Consider the following 18,812-nt stretch of genomic DNA (forward strand, 5'->3'; position numbering starts at 1 on the left):
GTGCTGTGAAGGAAAAGTAAAGAGCATGATAAAAACACATAACCGGTTGTGGTCTAGAGGTGACAGAGAAAACTTTTCTAAGGCACGGAGGATCCGATGCTCCAGGAGCAAAGGGAAGGATGACAAGGCGGGCTGGCGAGGAGGAGGCAGAGGTTTGCTGCGCTGGGCTGTCGGGGGTGAGCAGTGATATTACACATTGGGGAAAACCAAGGAAGGTTTGCAAGCATTGAAAAAGATCCCTAGTGTGCTCTTTTGGTAGACATTGGCAAGTTGGTAAAATGTATATGGACATGCAAAGGACCTAGACTAGCCAAAACAATTTTGAAAAAGAAGTTGTAGTACCTGATTTCAAAGCTTTTTACAGAGCTATAGTAACCAAGACTGCATTTAGCATTAGAATGGCCAGAGAGAACAAATAAGACACCATAAAAGTCCAGAGATAGTGCTCACTTCAGCAGCACTTACACTAAAATTGCAGTGATACGGGGAAGAGAGGCATGGCCCTTGCGCAAGGATGAAACGCAAATTCACGAAGCATTCCATATTTCCGAGAAACGTATACAATTGTTGAATCACTGAAACAAATATAACACTGTATATTAACATACTAAAATAAAAATAAAAAGTCCAGAAATAGACCCACATATATATGGGTAGTTAATTTTCGACAAAAGTGCCAAGTTAATTCAACCAGGAAAGTACGGTTAGTCAGCTAATGGTGCCGGAACTGAGTATCTAGGGGAAAAGACTTTTAACCCTTACCTCACATCATATACAATAACTCAAACCATAGATCTGAACATCAAAACTATAAAACTTCCAAGAGAAAATATAAAAGAAAATCTGGTTCTCTGGATTAGGCAACAATTTCTTAGAACACAAAAACAGGGCTCAAAAATATTGATAAACTACTTCATCAAAATGAAAACTTTAAGGCTTGATAAAGGGAAAATGCAAACTCCAGACTAGGATAAAACATCCACAATATATATCTAACAAAGGCTTTCCATCCAGAGTATAGAAAGAACCCTTAAAACTCAATAAGGCAAGACTATTCACTAAAAAACAGGGAAGGGGCGCCTGGGTGGCTCAGTCATTAAGCATCTGCCTTTGACTCAGGTCATGGTCCCGGGGGTCCTGGGATCAAACCCCACATCGGGCTCCCTGCTCCACGGGAAGACTGCTTCTCCCTCTCCCACTCCCCCTGCTTGTGTTCCCTCTCTCGCTGTGTGTCTGTTAAATAAATAAAATCTTTAAAAAAAATAAAAAATAGGGAAAAGGTTTGAACACTTTTTAAAGATTTTATTTGGGGGTGGGGCACCTAGGTGGTTGTCAGTTAAGTGTCTGCCTTCAGCTCAGGTCATGATCTCAGGGTCCTGGGATTGAGCCCCTCATCGGGCTCCTGCTCAGTGGGGAGTCTGCTCCCTTTCCCTCTGCCCCTACCCGCCCCGCCCACCCCCACGTTCCCACTCATGCTCACTCTCTCAAGTAAATAAAAGATTTTTAAAAAGATATTTTATTTTTAAAAAGATTTTATCTATTTGAGAGAGTGCACATGCACAGGCATGCCAGGTGAGGAGCAGAGGGGAGGGAAAGGGACGAGCAGACTCTGCGCTCAGCAGAGAGCCTGATGTGGGACCCTGAGATCACGACTTGAGCCAAAACCAAGAGTAGATGCTTAACCCACTGAGCCAGCCAGGCGCCCCAAAAGATTTGAACAGACTCATCACAAAGGGAGATATACTAATGGCCAAAAAAGCACATGGAAAAATGTTCAACATCTCTGGTCATCGGGGAAATGCAAATTAAAACTATAATAAGATTCCACCACTCACCCACCCACTAGAATGGCTAAATTCAAAAAAAGTTACAATAATGGGGCGCCTGGGTGGCTCAGTTGTTAAGCATCTGCCTTCGGCTCAGGTCATGATCTCAGGGTCCTGGGATCGAGCCCCACATCGGGCTCCCTGCTCTGCGGGAAGCCTGCTTCTCCCTCTCCCACTCCCCCTGCTTATGTTCCCTCTCTCGCTGTGTCTCTCTCTGTCACATAAATAAAATCTTTAAAAAAAAAAAGTTACAATATCAAGTGTTGGCAAAGATGTGGGAATGCAAAGTGCACAGCCATTTGAGAAAACAATTCGGCAGTTTGGGGGCAGCAATTTCATTCACCTAAGAGAAGTGAAAGCATGCGCACGTTTGCACTTGAATATTCACAGCTACTTTATTCATAATAGCCCTAAACTAGAAACAATCTAAATGCCAGCATTGTGAATGGATAATCAAATTGTAGTATGTTCATGTGATAGAATACTACTCAGCAGTGAGAAGGAACAATGGCTGATACCTACAACTATATGGATGAATCTTAGAAACATGTTCAAATAAAGAAGCCAAACACAAAAGAATACATAAATATGATTCTATTAATACGAAAGTCTAGAAAGGCAAAACTAACCTACCATGACAGAGAGTGGACAAGTGGTTGCTGGGAGCCAAGACTGGGGAGGTAGGAATTAACTGGGTACAACAAGACTGTTAGAAGGTCATTCTCAAAAAAATCATGACTCCCTTTACAGATATAAAAATGAACATGAGTTAAAGATTTTATTTAACTCCTGAATGAGGAAACTGGTAAGGATATGACAAGCAATCAAAGGAGATACTGAAAAACAAAATTTCTAGAACAAGAATATTGAAATGAATGTGCAAATGAAGGCAAAACTGGTTGCTTCCACATTGGGAGGTCAAATGCGCCTCTAGAGGACAGGACATAATTTGCATTTCTATAGACAAGAATGATTTTACTATTCTTTTTTTTTTTTAAGATTTTATTTATTTATTTGACAGAGAGACAAAGCGAGAGAAGGAACACAAGCAGGGGGAGTGGGAGAGGGAGAAGCAGGCTTCCCCTGGAGCAAGGAGCCCAATGCGGGACTCAATCCCAGAACCCTGGGATCATGACCTGAGCCGAAGGCAGATGCTTAACGACTGAGCCACCCAGGCACCCCTGATTTTACTATTCTTACCTACAACCTACAGAGTAGTAAAGTAGCTCAAAGAATGAAAGACTAGAATCAGATTAACTCAGAAGGCTGTATCAGACCATGCGTTGTTTTCCAGAGAAGATAAGCAACAGCACTGGTGAGGAGGCAGTGAGAACAAGAGTGGATCTAGCAGGACCAGTCAGGAGGCTACGACAGCTGTCTAGGTAAAGGGGGGTGGGGGTGAGGGCTCGGAGAAGGGCTTGGAGCACAGCTGTAGCGACTGACTCAGAGACAGGTCCATCCAAAGGAATGAACTTGAGCTCTAACTTTGATCTGGTGGAAGGTGCAGAAGTTTGATGAAAAGACAAAATAGGTTGGGTGTGAAAAAGAAATCCTAAAAAACAAAGAACAAGGTAGCCTCACCTTTCGTCTAGAAAAAGCCATATGGTGTAGCAGGTGCTCAAAGGCCAATTTTTTTTGGCTACCATTTGAGTGTTTACCGTGTACCAAGCATCTTATTAGGTAGAGCCACATGAAATTGCCAATGTTTGACCCTTTTGACCAAAAAATGACAACTTCATCCTAATGAAATTCTTTAACACAGATTCTTATTTACTCCTTACATCTGCAAGGTCAGTACTCCCCCACCCACACACACTTTTATAAATGACAAAAGCAACAAGAGGTCAAAGGCCTTGTCCAATGATAACTTATTAATAAATGGTAGAGGGCGCCTGGGTGGCTCAGTTGGTTAAGCGACTGCCTTCGGCTCAGGTCATGATCCTGGAGTCCCGGGATCGAGTCCCGCATCGGGCTCCCTGCTCGGCGGGGCGTTGCTTCTGCCTCTGACCCTCCCCCCGTCATGTACTCTCTCTCTCTCTCATTCTCGCTCTCTCAAATAAATAAATCTTAAAAAAAAAAAAAAAAAAAGAATTCTCTTTTAGGGCGTCTGGGTGGCTCAGTCGGTTAAGCAGCTGCCTTCGGCTCAGGTCATGATCCTGGAGTCCCTGGATGGAGTCCCTCATCGGGCTCCCTGCTCGGCAGGGGGTCTGCTTCTCCCTCTGACCCTCTTCCCTCTCGTGCTCTCTCTCATTCTCTCTCTCTCAAATAAATAAATAAAATCTTAAAAAAATAAACAAATAAATAAATAAATAAATGGTAGAAGCAGGATTCACAACACAGAGTACTAACCACCATACGATCACGGCCTAGAAGCAGGATTCAAACCCCCGTGGCCAACTCCAGGCCCAGGTTGTAATCCCTGTGATGCACCAAACACTGGCGAGTCCTGGGCTGTGCTGTTGCAGATAGAAGTCGTTTCTCTCAACTGTGCTCGGTCCCCTAAGAGTTTCACTTTGGCTAAACCCAGATCCCAGGTTTTACCCCTATGGCGGGTTTCTTGGCCATCCTCCCCAGCACCGCCAGGGATCTGTTATCCCTGCCCTGAAACTAGGCAGCCTTTGTGGCCCCTGAGTGGCCACCTTCCTAGTGTCTTCTGCCTGCTCCTCACTCACCTGTCCAAACCCCAACCCTCCAGTCCTGCCCGCCCCCCCACCTGCCTTATGTCACTGTGCTTACAATCCTTCACAATCCCCATCAGGCCACAAAAATTGTCACTGCTCCTCCGACTTCTTGATGTTTATCATGAGCCGAGCTTTTATTTCATGACCCGGGTACCCTACACATGAGGATCCCCCGCACGAGTGTCTCGCTAGAGGGAGTGGGTGGTCCCATTGTTTTACCCAGGATAAAACTAGGTGACACCCAGTGGCAGGGCACGATCTTCTGACCACGACCTCACACGTGTCCAGCCGTTTGCTGTCCTTCTGGGACTTTATGCTCACATCTGAGTCTCAAGCCTCTCTGGGTTTTTGACATGCTCTGAGAACATCCTGAGGAAATCGGGCGCACGGTGGCAGGTGTTTCTCTGGGCTCCACCTCCAGCAGAGGAGCTGGGGGAGCTTTGGGGCGGGGGGGGGTGACTTCCTGGCCTCCCTCCCCGAGCAAACCTACCTCGAGGTATAAGCCCAAGAGCTGAGGGCTCCCGCGTGGGGTGCGGCGCGTCCCCCGCCCGCCGGGCCCCGGCGGTCCGAGTGTCGCGTCGCCGTCGGCGCGCCCGCCGGGAGGGCGACCCGCGGGAGCGGCAGCGCGGGGCTGGAGCGAGCCGGCCGCTGCGACGTCCCTCGGCCAGGAATTCGCTTGGGGCTACGACGGCGACAGCGGCGGGGACACAGGGCGGGGAGGCGGCCAGATCAAAGGGAGCCGCCCGCCCGGCCGAGACTGTCGGGGCGCGCCTAGGAGCCGCCCCTCCGGGAAGCGCGGAGGACGACCCGGGCGCTGACCCGAGAAAGGCGCGGCGCTCTCCGCCCCGCGCGCCCCCGCGGCCGCCTGTCTGCCCCCACCCCCCCGCGCCGAGCTCCGCGCGCCCCCACGGCCCGCGCGCTCCCGGCCCTGGAGGAGGCGAGGCCCGGCGCGAAGGGACGCGCGGGAGCCGCTCCGGAGGCCTGGCGCGGAGCAGCGCCGGGAGGGAGACGACGCCTCGACTGCCCGGCCGCGCGGGGCTCCTCCTCGGCGTGGTGCTGCTGGCGGCGCTGCTGGCCGAGAGCCGGGCGCTCCCCCTGAGGAAGCCGCGGCCCCGGAGCCCCGCGAGGCGGCGGAGGTGAGCGGCGGGGCCGGGGCGCGAGCGGCGACCTCCGAGGGCGGGCGCGGGGAGGGGGCCATGTGCGCCGGACCTGTGGGAGCCCCCGTCTTGGCCGGGTGGCGGGCCAGCGGGGGAGAGACTCCACTTCTGGGCTGAGCGCGGGGCGCGGACCCCGCGGGACAGCCCGGCCTCCCCCGCCCGCGGCTGCCTCGCCCTGAGCGAACGTCTCCTGCAGCCCGCGCCTCCCCCATCCCGTCCAGGGGCGCGCTCCGAGAGGAGCCGGGATGGTGGGAGCCGAACGCGGCGCTGCGCGGAGTTGCTGAGATTGGACCGGCCGAATAACCAGCCGGTGCAGCCTCAAATCAGACCTGCAGAGGATTTCAGACCTGCAGAGGATTTGAGTCCCTTTGGGTGTGAATTGAGATGAGATGAGGTAGTGAGTGGGGTCTTTCAACTTGCAGGGGAGTAAGATCAGCCAGAGACCTTGATATTACTATGTACTTGGAAGAGCAGAAGAGGTCGCTAAGACCTGATGGGCGGGGGGCACTTTCTGGGTGGCCTGTGAGTGGGCTTTGGGGGTGCGACTGAAAACAGAGGAGTGAGTTGAAAAAGAGTGGTTTAGAGGTGGAGAGGAACCACGGTCTGTCAAAACCTGCCTCCTTGCACCGGGTCCAGCAGTCCAGCCATTCCTCCGTGGACTGCCGTGGACACTCATCCGCATGGGGACAAAACCCTCCGGGGAATGCAGGCTGGTGTGGCAGGGGGTCCTGGCTCCTCCCATGCACTGAGCTATTCCAGGAGGAGGACAGAGTAGTTCTTCCCATTTTCTATATGAAGACACCAGAGGCCCAGCTGGGTGCAGGAGACTGGTGGGTGAGTGGTACCCCAGCTTGGGGGGGCTAGTAGTGCCTAGGCTGTTGAGGCCCTCAAGAGGCCTGGGAAGCAAGGGCCTGGTACTTGGGGTCTCTGTGGACTGGTGTTTATTCACCTTTTTTTTCAATGCTGCCCTCCTAAGGAGACTTTTAGATATTTTTCCCCCTCAATGCCTCTCCCACTGAAATTTTAATACCATAAATATACTGTCTGTGTACTATGGCACTTTGGTGTGTTACAAACCATTGTAATATCCAAGATTTTTTGCCCCTAATGTCCAATTTTTGCCCCTTGTTGCGAGTACATCCTATAGACCAGAGCCTCTAAACCTGCACACTCCTGTCATTTGGGGTCGTATAATTCTTCGTTGTGCATTGTAGCATATTTAGCAGCATCCCTGGCGTTGAGCCACTAGATGCCTGTGGCACCCACTCCTGGACAGAGACAGACATTGCCCAGGGCTTCCTGAGGGACGCCCCTCCCCTCACCATTGTTGGCAACCACTGCTGTAGACAAATCCAGAAGAACTGAACAGCCCCTGGCCAGTCCCACCTCCTAGGTGGAGATGACAGTGGTCATACAATTAATTGAATTGACATTTTTTCCCCTACTCATTTGACATATTTTCTATTTTAGTACTTACTGGTTTGTATTGTGATTATTTTTTATATGTTTGCCAGATCTTCCCCCAAGACTAACCTAGAGGATGAGTTATTTCAGAGCCAAAATCATATCCCCAGCCCTAGAATAGGGCCTGGCGGAACCCTCAAAAACATGTTAAAGCAAATTAGTGCCATGAAGGAAAAACAGAGCTTGGATCCCAGGCCTGGAGTTCTGGTCCCAGTGGGTCATTAACTCATGTATGACTCACCTTGGATGATTTCCTGACATTTAAAATAAGGGGCTAAGTCATCTCCGTGATCCCATCTAGCTCAAACATTGCTTCATAAGTCTGTGTGATGTGTGTTAAAGCTGTTCCACATCAAGGTGTTAGCTAAGAAATCCTGTTGAGATAAGGCAGAGTGCTATTCTAGGGCCTTAGGTGATATGTCAGAAATAACTGACAACTCCAAAGATTTCGAAGAAGAAGCTGAAGAACATAAGCCGATCTAAAGGTACAGGATGACTGAGGGAAAGTAAGCCTTCTCTGGGCCTTGCAGAGTCCGTGTGAAGTACTTTATGTGATGTTATTTCATTGTCGCACATGGGTGTTATTCCCATTTTCCAGAGGGAAATATCAAGGCACTGAGCCGGTAAGCCTAACTGAGCTTGGGAGCCAGGGCTGTCATTTCAAGAGCTATACCAGGGACATTGTGGTCCATCTTTGCCTGACATACCCCAGCCTGCTCATCTGAAGTCTTGAAAAGTCTTGACATCATCAGCATCAGGAACAGAATGTGCCACCCTCTCTCTGGGCAGGCCTGTTGCTGAGCCTCAGTTTACCCCCACAATCAAATGGGAGTAAGAGAGCCCATTCTGTCGGCTGGCCTGCTGGGTGAGAAAGCACGGTGCATGTGTGTGGCATCGTCGTTACAAGGATTTGGTGGGCACCATAACAGCCAGGGGCTGTTCAGTTCCTCTGGATTTGTCTACAGCAGTGGTTGCCAACAATGGTGAGGGGAGGGGCGTCTCTCAGGAAGCCCTGGGCAATGTCTGTCTCTGTCAAGGAGTGGGTGCCACAGGCATCTAGTGGCTCAACGCCAGGGATGCTGCTAAATATGTTACAATGCACAACGAAGAATTATACGACCCCAAATGACAAGAGTGTGCAGGTTTAGAGGCTCTGGTCTATAGGATGTACTCGCAACAAGGGGCAAGGAATGACGGAGCTCTGCCTTGGGGTCTTCTGCTCTAGTTCGGATCAGAACACCACCCAAACAGCCACAGCCTAGCATTTTGTGTTCCTTGTCTTGTTTTCCTCATTTTAGGGATGAGGAAACGGACAGTGGGTCTAATAACTAACCCACGGTTCTGCAGCTGGATTGAAACCCAGCTTGGCTTAACTCCGGGACCCCTGGACACCTCGCCCTGGCACCCACCACCTCCTGGGCAGGCAAGGGAAGACCTGGGGGTGGGGGAAAGAGTTGAGGACTTGGGACCACAAGAGGGTGATGGAGATGAGAACTAGAGAGAGGAGGGAGGGGACAGCATTCCAGGCTGCACGGACTGCCCCGCAGGAAGGGTCCTCCATGGGGTGGAGCTGCAGGCGCTCCTGCCGTAGCAGCAGGGATGCGGTCCCCACGGAAGGACGCACACGTGAGGGGACGGGCTGAGAGTGAAGAGCTCAGGCCCAGAGGCAGGAGCCTGTGGGCCTGGGGCAGCGTCATACATACGGCCGGGGTGCTCAGTCAGCACTTCGGTCCTGGGCGTCATCCAGCCTGGCATCAAGGGCTGGAGTGCAGGAGGGGCGTGATGGGTGGAAAGGTCTCAGCTGCCAGGCCGGGGCACCAAGAAGCAGATATTTTCCTGCAGGTCGGTTTTCTTTGGTTGGGGTGTGCCCACTTCCTAGCCCAGTCAGTGAGTGAGGGTCACGCAGGTGTGTGTGATGCCAAGCCTGTTACTTCACCCCCAGTGTCCCCTGGCAGCTGGCTACCTCCTTGGACCTTGACTGTGACCATCAATCTCCCTCCAGACCATTCTTCCTGCTCAGAATTTGGAACTACCGGAGAGCTGGTTGAGGGAGAAAGGGAAGAATAGGAACGAGGGCCAGGAGGCTGGGCTGCTTGGTCGTCCCAGGCAAGTCCTCTCCTCACTGGCTCTCGGTCTCCCTATCTTGTTCCTCCCCTTTGCCTCTCACTGGATTGTTGCGAAGATCAAACGGAAAGATGGATGTGAGAAGCAGAACATCCTGCTCTAGTGTTTTGGTTATTCGGCACACTCCGCACCCGAGCGGCGGTCCGCGAACCAGAAGGTACAGCCCTTGCTCGGAGTTGGCAAAGCACAGGGTTAAGGCACAGCCCCTCCAGCCAGACCATCTGCCTCGAGTCCTGGGTGACCCCAGCCAAATTACCTCACCTGTCTGCTCCTCGGCTGCCTCGTCTACGAAGTGAGGAGGACGTGAGCACCTGCCCCAAGGGGCGTGAGAATCCAGTGAGCGTGCTTGGCAGCACTGACTACGTAGTTGGGGGGGCACAGTGCAGAATGAGAAGGTGGGGCCTCTCAGAGCAGTCAGTCGGATGCCCAGCCTGTGCAAGGACACAGGGCACCCAGCGTGCAGTCAGCCCCGTCACTAGTACTCTCATGACAGCGAGGAGCCCTGAGGTCTCTGCTGGGGGCCGGGAGGGCTGGAGGGTGAAGTCCAGCCCCCTCCTCTGCCTGGGGTCCTCTGGCCTGGCTGAAGAGGCAGGTGCTGTTGAGCCCTAGGTCTCCAGCCCCTCATGGGAGGCCAAGGTGACTGCGTGCGCGGCCTGGCTCTGTATGCATGGGTGTGGACTGCTGGGGCTGCGGGGAGCGGGGTCCCGGGCTGCACCTGGCCGCGGGGTTCATTATCCAGAGCAAGTTCCTGAGCCCTGCGGCAGAGGGAAGGGAGGCCGGGGGAACTGAGGGGGCTGAAGCAGCTTAGCGGTGGGCTCATGTGGTGCAGGAAGGGCTTTTCTGTTGACTGGAAGCACGTGGGTCAAGGGCTGCCTGGCCAAGCCTGGGAGGATGCGTGTGGGGGGGCGGGGGCATAGATCTTGGTATATGTCTACATATCTCATGTCTATCTGGGCATTGACACCATTCCCCCAAAGAACGGACTTGGGTATTTGTGCCTGTGCGAAACTCCACGTGCGAGGCTAACAGATGGGGGCGGCGGTCCTGTGGGATAGGACAGGTGTTCTTAAAGGTTCTGGAGCCTCAGAATTCAGGCCGAGGGAATACGCCCCCCGGAGTTCCCACGTCAGTGGTGGTGCTGGGGACTTCAGACCAACCAAGATGTAAAGAACTAACGGTGCCTGGTGACAGGGTCTCTCTCTCAAAACCATCTGTCACCACCTCTAGGTAAGGTTCACTGCACACTGGCCATGTTTGAGGCAGCCCTCGTTCTAACTCAACAACCATACAAGACAGAGACTGCTGTTTCCTTAATTTATGGAGGCTGAGTTTAAGGCCAATTAAGTTAACCTGCCCAAGGTCGCACAGCTCGGAAGTGCACAAGTCGGAATTGGAACCCGGGCCGAGTGGCCTCCAGCCCACCCCCGTTACCACTCCATTTTGTGGCCAGCAAGATGACAAAAACGGAAGTGCTTTGTGAATACAGACACGGTTGCTCGTGGAGGTTGTCGTCGTGTGTGTCCACACACGTGTGTGTGCACCCAGGCATGGGCACTGAGATCAGCCAGAGCTGAGTTTGAACCCGGGCTCGATACGGTAACCTTGGTGACCTCACGTCAGTCCCTGACCCCGTCTGAGCCTCTGTAGGCTCATCATTAACACAGAGAGGGTCACATTCAGCCCTCGGGGTCACGAGTGTTCGTTCAGTCACTCGGCAGTGATTGATTGAGCTCCTGCTGTATATGCCGGGCACTGTGCTAGGCTCAGGCTACAGCAGGGACGAAGCAGACTCGAAGTCCTGCCTGCAGTCTAGCTGGGGTGACAGAGGCACCTAAAGGGCCTGGCCCAGGCCTGGGAGGGAAGATGAGCTCACCCAGCTCTGGCGCGGCAGGGCGCGGGGGGGCTCTGCCCGGATCTCTGCAGCCCTTTCTTCCAGTTGCCGGTGTCCGGCCGCCGGACGGCTGTCACTGCCACTAGGGCCTGCTCTGAGCTGTCACGGCAAGCCTAAGGCGCCCGGGGAGCAAATCCTCCCCTCCCCCCGGCAGCCCTCAACCAGTGACCGGCGGGGCTTGTAGGTACGTAGCCCAGCCCCCCCACTTCTGGGGAAAAGCTGAGACACCCGATGGGACTGAGCCCCACTTGCCCCCCGGGGTCACTAACCTGGGAGCATTCTGTATTAGCTGCTTCCTGTCCCTGACTCATGCCCCCTCTCCCTGCTCCTGTCTCCTGGGATCACCTTCCAAAGGAACGACTTGCCCTTGAATTCTTGTGTCAGGGTTGGCTTCTGAAGGAACAAACTAAGATGGGTGTCCCCCCTCCACTCCACTCCTGGGGTTCCCTGGAGCCTGAAACACGGGGCAGGGGCCCCCAGGAGCAGCTCCAGAGAAGGGGGGCATGTGTGGCTGGGATGGTTAGCCGGGGTTTTCTATGGCCTCTGCTCATCATCTGGTCCACCTGGGCACCCGGAGTGGAGAGGTTGAAGAGGGCTGGAAACGCACATTCCAAGCACCTGCTGGATAACCAGCTCTTTCCCATCACTGTTCCCCATTTTACAGATAAGCATGCTCACAGAGGGGGCGCCTGGATGGTTCAGTCGTTGAGCGTCTGCCTTCGGCTCAGGTCATGATCCCGGGGTCCTGGGATGGAGCCCCGCATCGGGCTCCCTGCTCGGTGGGGAGCCTGCTTCTCCCTCTCCCACTCCCCCTGCTTGTGTTCCCTCTCTCGCTGTGTCTCTGTCAAATAGATAAATCAAGTCTTAAAAAAAAAAAGGATGCTAACAGAGGTTATGTCCCCCGTCAGGGTCCCACAGGTCAGAAGCCAGGCTATCTGGGGATTCAGACCTAAGCGGCCTGACTTTAAGCAGGGTTTCTTTTTTTCTTTTTTTTAAGTTTACGTATGTATGTATGTATTTAAGTAATCTCTACCCCCAGTATGGGATTCAAACTCATGATCCCGAGAGATCAAGAGTCACGTGCTCTACCGACTGAGCCAGCCAGGCCCCCCGAGGGCAGGGCTTCTTAACCGCAGCATTGTTGACATTCTGGGCTGGATGATTTGTACGAGGGCTGTCCTGTGTGTCGTCGGATCTCTAGCCTCACCCACAAGGTGCCAGTAGCAACCCCCTCTCCAGTTGCAACAACCACAAATGTCTCCAGACCTGGCCAAATGTCCTCAGCTGAGAACTACTGCCTAACTGCTCGCAGCGCAGGGACCTCCGCATCAGCCAGAGCAGCTGCAGGCCCTGACGTCCTGCTGTCCTGAAACTGTCTGTCCCTGGGCCCCAGAGGCAGCAGACAGGGGAGCCGCTAAGCCACGTCACAGGGCCAGTTAGGGCTTTGGTGGCCTCGTGGCTGGGAGCTGCCAGGAAGGCTGCCCATGGGGATGTGCCAGGCCTCCGGGACTGGTCAGCGAAGGGGCTGAGTTGCTCTGTTACTCGGCTGTCCATCTCTGCTCGTCCAGCCTGGCTGTTCAGACCAGAGCCCTTTGACTCGGCTGCTGACTCCAGGGCCAGGCTCCCACCGCGCTCCCACAGTGATTAATGCAGGAGCCTTGGAGCCGGGCGTCTGCGGATCCCTGCAGGGAGAGGCGAAAGGGGAGAGACTGAAGGTTCTGATTCTCTTTTCCAACCCAAGCAAAGAAAGTCATAGTGAGAAACTAGACTGAGTAAGCCCCTGATTTGTGAAGTAGACTCTCCACACTCTTGCCTGTACTGTCCAATAATAACAGTTAGCAGTATGTGCTCTGGGGCGCCTGGCCGGCTCAGTTGGTAGAGCGTGTGACTCTTGATCTCAGGGTTGTGGGTTCGAGCCCCACGTTGGGTGTAGAGATTACTTAAAAATAAAATCTTAAAAAAAAAAAAGAAGAGTGTGGGCTCTGGGCCCAGGCTGTCTGGTTCAAATCCTGGCTCTACCACTAAATGTCCGTGTGACCTTGGGCAAGTTACTTGCCCTCTCTGTGCTTTAGCCTCCATTGTCCATTTCCATGGGGATGATAGCTAGCACCTACCTCTGAGGGTTGTTGGGAGGATGACATGAGTGATTAAGTGTTTAGAAAAGTGCCTGGCACACAGATGCTGGGGAAATGTTTGATAAATAAAATTCTGACAATCCTTCCAGGTAGGAATTATCCTCATTTTGCAGATCAAGTTGAATGAGCTAGTAAGAGGCAGAGCTGGGATTTGAACCCAAGCTAATCTGACCATCCAGACCTGTGTTTTTTCACACCGTTTCAGGTAGGAGGTGGGAGAGGGGGTCAAAGCTGTGGACTGAGTGGGGCAGGATCCACAGGCTCCCAGCCCCTGAGGCTCATAAAGGCAGCTCTGGACAGTGCTCTTTCTGTCCTGTTGTGGAGACCTGAGTAATGGCTGCAGCCTGCAAGTAGGTGGACGGCCACCCTAGTGTCCCACTGTCTGAGCAGGTGAGGGCTGCAGCTGGAGTCAGAGACAACCAGGGTCTTTCACTTACTATCTGAGCAGAAGCAGGGACGGTCCGGGTGTGGACCCCGCAGGGGCACTGGCTGGTGGAGAGAATTAACTGGCAGACAGACAGCCATACCAGCCCCTGGAATGGGCCCCAGGTGGGCAGTTGGAGGAAGGAAGGTAGCAGTGGTCAGGGATGCTAAGGAATACAGCCCCCACGTGGACGGCTTGGGAGGGCGGGTGGCCGGGGAGCCTGCTGGGGGAGAGCCCAGGTCTGCCCTCACTTCCCTGTGGGCCTTTCTGGGCCTTCCTGCCCTGACTCGGGAGGCCCGCTGTCTGTTTCCCAGGCAAGAGCGTGTGGTCTGCTAACTGCACTTGGAAACACATGCTTCCCTCTCTAGACCTCAGTTTTTTTCATCTGTAAAATGAGGAGGTTGGCTTGTGTCTCTTCCATGTGTAGAAACCTCATTTAGCCCCTGTCATGCCTCATGTGGGCACCGTCTGTCCAAGCAGTCTGTGGACATGGCCTCACTCACCCTCTGAGGTGGTAAAGCAGGTATGTTCAGATACATAGTCACATGGCGGGGGGGTTGTGACCTGGACAGACCCCAGGGCTCCTGAATCCCCCTCTTCAAGTCCACTTGGGGCAAGCCCTGATTCCAATCACCCCTCCCTCCCCCTCTCTCTCCTTCAGGTATCAGCCTTCCCAGATCCTGGCTCTCCTAGGGAAGAAGAGGGGAACCCACTGCTCCCCAGAAGTCAGCAGGATCTGGCAGCGTTCGTAGGGCCTTCAGGCAGGGCCATGCCGTCACAGGCGCCGGGCTCTCAGTGAGCCGGCAGCCCTGAGCCCAGACAAGGCGGCCCCTCCCAGGACCCTGGAGGACACTTCCTTGCTGCTTGAGCTGCAGAAGCTGCCAGGATTGGCCAACACAGACGTGAGTGCCCCAAACCCCAATATCCAGGTAAGAGCTACAGGAGGGCTGTGGGCCCAGTGGACCCCTGGAGAGGAGCTGGGATGAACAGTGTTCCCATCCTATATTCCTTGCAGGGCGGGGGTCCTGTTCGGGGTCACAGAAGATGGAGTAGTGGGAGTACTGCTCATCCACTTACTAGCCACAGACTGAGCAGGGCACGTGGCCCCCTGAGCCCATGTTTTCTAGCCCATGGCGAGGGACAGACGGCCCTGGCAGGGCTGTCATAAAGACCAAACGAGAGGAGAAGCTTCGTGAGCTGCAGGGGCTTCCAGAATAAAGCACTTTATTTTCAAATTCTGTCTGATGAAGAACTGGGAGCCTCAGCAGATGTGTAGGGAGCCCTGTTTGCAGCCCAACCCAAGCCATGGTTGTGTTTGTGACTCCTTCACCCAGCTGGGCGGGCGGGGCTCCTGGAGTGCAGAGGTTGGATGTAGATGTGAGTTATCCCTACTCACACTTGTACGGCGTTGCCTGGGAGGCGGGGAGGTGCTGGCCGGACCTCAGGGGCACATTCGCTAGTTCTTGGGGACGGGAGGACTTCTAAGTCAGCGGTAAATGGCATGCACTCCAGACAAAGTGGTTTGCGCCCAGGGGATCCGACGCAGAGTTGCCCAAAGGACTATACCTGTAAGATGACAGAAGTGGACCTGTACCCTTACCAGACACTCCTGGCACTTGGGGAAGAACAGAGACATATCGGGAAGTAGGATGAGACAAGATGTGTCCCAAGCCACCACCTGGAGATGCTCGGAGAGCCAGATGTTTCCATAACCATCATACCTAGAGGTAAGTTTATTAGTCTGGTCCTGGACCACACTCTAAAAATACTGCGGTGCAACTAAAATATTACAGGGCCAGAGAGGGCCAGGTCTCACGTCACCAGATGGGATCCAAGTTCACTCCCCTTCTCTTGTCTGGGGCAATCGACATGATTATTAGCACAGGCATATTTTAATTATCTTTTAACAGAAACTGTTTTTATTTATTTTTTAAATAAATTTTCAAATTTATTTATTTGAGAGAGAGAGAGAGAGTGGGGGGAGGAGCAGAGGGAGAGGGAGAGAGAATCCCAAGCAGACTCCATGCTGAGTGGGGAACCCGACAGGGGGCTCGATCCCAGGACCCTGAGATCATGACCAGAGCTGAAATCAAGAATTGGCCACCCAGCCAACTGAGCCACCCAGGTGCCCCAGCAGAAACTTTTTATTAAATAAGACGATAAAGACATCCCAGAGTCTGTTTTCATAGGAATCTGCTAATTCCCCTCCTCTCTAATATAACTTGACACTTAAACACATTGTCTAAACTTAATCTGTACCTAGTGGTTGTCTATTACCCAAACTGAGTTTAGCTGGCCACTTTTTTGATCTGTAATCTAAGTGACAGGTGAAATTGCTACCATGCCAGGCCACAGATGACAGAAGATAAAGGGAGTTGGAAAGGAGCCTTGAAGGGGCTGGAGAGCAGGTCAGCTGTAAAATGGTGTTTATTCAAATTCGACAAAGGAGAAAGAAGCGCCGTGCAGGTGGCTGCGGGCTCAGGGCACAGGTGTGTGTGTGGGGAGAAACAGTGATGGAGAAGTCCCTGACCCTGTTAAAGGGAGGATTTCAGGCATGGCCAGTGCCAGGCCCAGGAGAGGCCCCCCTCCCCCTGTTCGGGTCCAGTGTTGGTGAGGTCAATGTCTTGACTCGCTGTTCTTCCTGTCCCAAACCCCGGGAGCCCTCTGTGGCCATGCATCCAGCATGAACACCACCACCGCCCAGTCACCAGGATGGTTTGTCCCGTTTTCCTCTGTCTGGTGTATCTCCTAAAGGGTCCTAGGTCAGGCAAGACCAGTCAGGTTGAATTCTTGCCAGGGTTTAAAACAACCAGTGGTACGAACCCTGCCAGATCCTGCTGACTTCCCTTGTCTGCTGGAAGACAGAACGTGTCAGAGCCTTTGTCCCGTTAGTCACAAAAAGGTCCCAAATGTGCTTCTTTGGGTTTCTCCATTACAGTTAGATTTTCTTTTTTTTTTTTTTTTTTAAAGATTTTATTTATTTATTTGACAGAGTGAGACACAGTGAGAGAGGGAACACAAGCAGGGGGAGTGGGAGAGGGAGAAGCAGGCTTCCTGCGGAGCAGGGAGCCCGATGCGGGGCTCGATCCCAGGACCCTGGGATCATGACCTGAGCCGAAGGCAGGCGCTTAACGACTGAGCCACCCAGGCGCCCCTACAATTAGATTTTCTTAATGGGTTGGGGTGCTTCTCAAATTGCATCCTGACCTCAGTATCACCTGCAGTATTTATTAAACATGGGCTACACCCCACACTGAGTCAGAATCAATTGGGGGCGGAGTCCATAAAATTTGCTGAATTTTTTTTTTTTTTTTTAAAGATTTTATTTATTTATCTGACAGATAGAGAGACAGCGAGAGAGGGAACACAAGCAGGAGGAGTGGGAGAGGGAGAAGCAGACTTCCCGCGGAGCAGGGAGCCCGATGCGGGGCTCGATCCCAGGACCCTGGGATCATGACCTGAGCCGAAGGCAGACGCTTAACGACTGAGCCACCCAGGCGCCCCAAAATTTGCTGAATTTAACAGGGTCCCCCAGGTGATTCTGAATGAGGTGAGTCCTTGGCCTGTGATTTGCAATTTGGCCAATTAACTAGCTTTTCAAAATATTCTTGCTCCAGGGAAGACGCTTGGGCTCTGGAGCCCAGCCGTTATTAGGGGATGTTTGCCAAATGCCACCAAGTGCCGGTGCTTCTCTAGGTGTCCTAATGCTCTGATAAGGTACCTATTGTACCCATTATACAGGAGAGAGAATTTGCCCCATCCGTTAGGAAGGGGCACAATTCCACCCAAGTCCAGTCAAGTCCATAGTTATGTTTTTAGCTCTGTCGTTCTGCTTTTTAGGCTCAAAAATGCGATCAGTAAAATGGCAGTGGTAAAACCTGGAACAGTCATTGTCAGCACTGGGGATGTGAACTGTCACTGAGCGTGTCATGGGGCAGGTGATTTGCCCGATGCTTTTGTTTTTATTAAGGTGTTTGTGATCTCTGCTTCAGATTTTTTTCGAGAACTCTTATCGAATTGGTGGACTCTCCAGCCAGGTATGAAAGGGCTCCTTTTTTGTCACTGGTCTCTGAGGAGGAGGAGTCTGTTAGGAGGGGCCCCTAGATTTGATTCAAGCTACCATCCAGGTTTCTTTATCAAAAGGCATCTTTTTGGACCCCCCAGGAGGCAGATCTAATGCCAAATTAGATGCGAATTAGTTCCGTCCACCACTCCTTTGAGTAATTCAAGCCAAAAGTGGCTTTCAGGGGTCTAAATGATCCCCATCAGTACTGGTTTTCTGCTTTAACTACAATGTTGTGGCCAAGTCACACTGGTAGGATTAGCCTGCAGGCCCCGCTGCCACCTAACAAAAGGGGCAAAAATAGATGAAGGAAATAGCTGTGCCTGCAGGAGGCCGAGTGTCTGGGTTAGCAGGCTCCAAGTCCCCGGGGACGCAGGAGGCCGGGGCGGGGCTGGTCCAGGAAAGTGACCCTCTCCGGCCCCGGGGGTGGGGGGGAGCTGGCTTCTCCTGCCCCATTTGAACATATCCCTGCTACTTGGTCAGTGCTCTGTAAACCTGTTTAGTGGAACCAGGTATTTAAAAAATACTCTTTAACAAGAACACTGATGTTTTCTTTCTGGGACTAGTAAGAGGCCTGGAAGTTTTTACTCCAGGAGGGATGCCTGGCACACTAGCAGCTGAGGGGATGAACCCAGCGACAAGGGCAGTAGACAGTGGTTTAGACTCAAGCACCGGCCCTGCAAGTTACAGTCCTTGTTCCCAATCTCAACTCTGCTAAATGGCAGTTGCAGGGTCTGGGATATTACTGAAGAAAAGCAAGATTTAGATTCTTATGCAACAGAAAATGCTGGTAGTATCTTTTCCCCAAGGCTATTATGGAGATCACATGAGCTAATGCCAGGGGGCTACTTAGCGTCCGGTACCTGGTAACCGCTCAGGAAGCCGGAGCCGTGACCCTGAGGCCCACAGTTCCCCTCTGCCACAGCTCACAGCAGCACCTGGTGCTCACCTGTTCCTGCAGGAGGAGTTCCGAGGCCACACAGAGAGGAGAGCCCAGGATGCCACCTCCGCCAGCAGGAAGGTTTCTTGGCACGCTTTACCCCAGAG

General features: G+C 52.8%; 2 protein-coding genes and 2 non-coding genes across 7 annotated transcripts in view; 3 read left to right on the forward strand and 1 right to left on the reverse strand.

Annotated features, from left to right (window-relative positions):
• Positions 1–389: 389 nt before the first annotated feature.
• LOC145723329 (uncharacterized) lies at positions 390–7,704 on the reverse strand. The gene is made up of 4 exons (XM_081829745.1): positions 7,564–7,704; positions 6,987–7,053; positions 4,998–5,981; positions 390–575 (listed from the first exon to the last, which is right to left on the reverse strand). Exons 1-4 carry the CDS (start codon positions 7,702–7,704, stop codon positions 394–396), a joined length of 1,374 nt encoding a protein of 457 aa, XP_081685871.1. The 3' UTR covers positions 390–393.
• Positions 443–549, forward strand: LOC115936767 (U6 spliceosomal RNA). Its single transcript, XR_004072163.1, has one exon. It is a non-coding gene; the product is annotated as a U6 spliceosomal RNA (small nuclear RNA).
• The window catches only part of VIPAS39 (VPS33B interacting protein, apical-basolateral polarity regulator, spe-39 homolog), a 47,327-nt gene continuing 34,031 nt past the window's right edge, over positions 5,517–18,812 (forward strand). For 2 of the 4 annotated variants that reach the window (XM_081830145.1, XM_081830140.1), the window contains exons 1-4: positions 9,305–9,409; positions 13,392–13,483; positions 14,364–14,631; positions 15,306–15,429. The gene's annotated coding sequence lies outside the window, so the exon portion shown is untranslated. Of the gene's footprint in view, positions 5,644–9,304; positions 9,410–13,373; positions 13,484–14,363; positions 14,632–15,305; positions 15,430–18,812 lie in introns of those variants that run through there. The other 2 variants (XM_081830141.1, XM_081830142.1) reach the window with 2 other exon arrangements.
• TRNAK-CUU (transfer RNA lysine (anticodon CUU)) lies at positions 13,001–13,073 on the forward strand. The gene has a single exon. It is a non-coding gene; the product is annotated as a tRNA-Lys (tRNA).

This window comes from Leptonychotes weddellii, chromosome 9 (genome assembly GCF_054177405.1).
Source record: "Leptonychotes weddellii isolate Sample4059 chromosome 9, ASM5417740v2, whole genome shotgun sequence".
Lineage (NCBI taxonomy): Eukaryota > Metazoa > Chordata > Mammalia > Carnivora > Phocidae > Leptonychotes > Leptonychotes weddellii.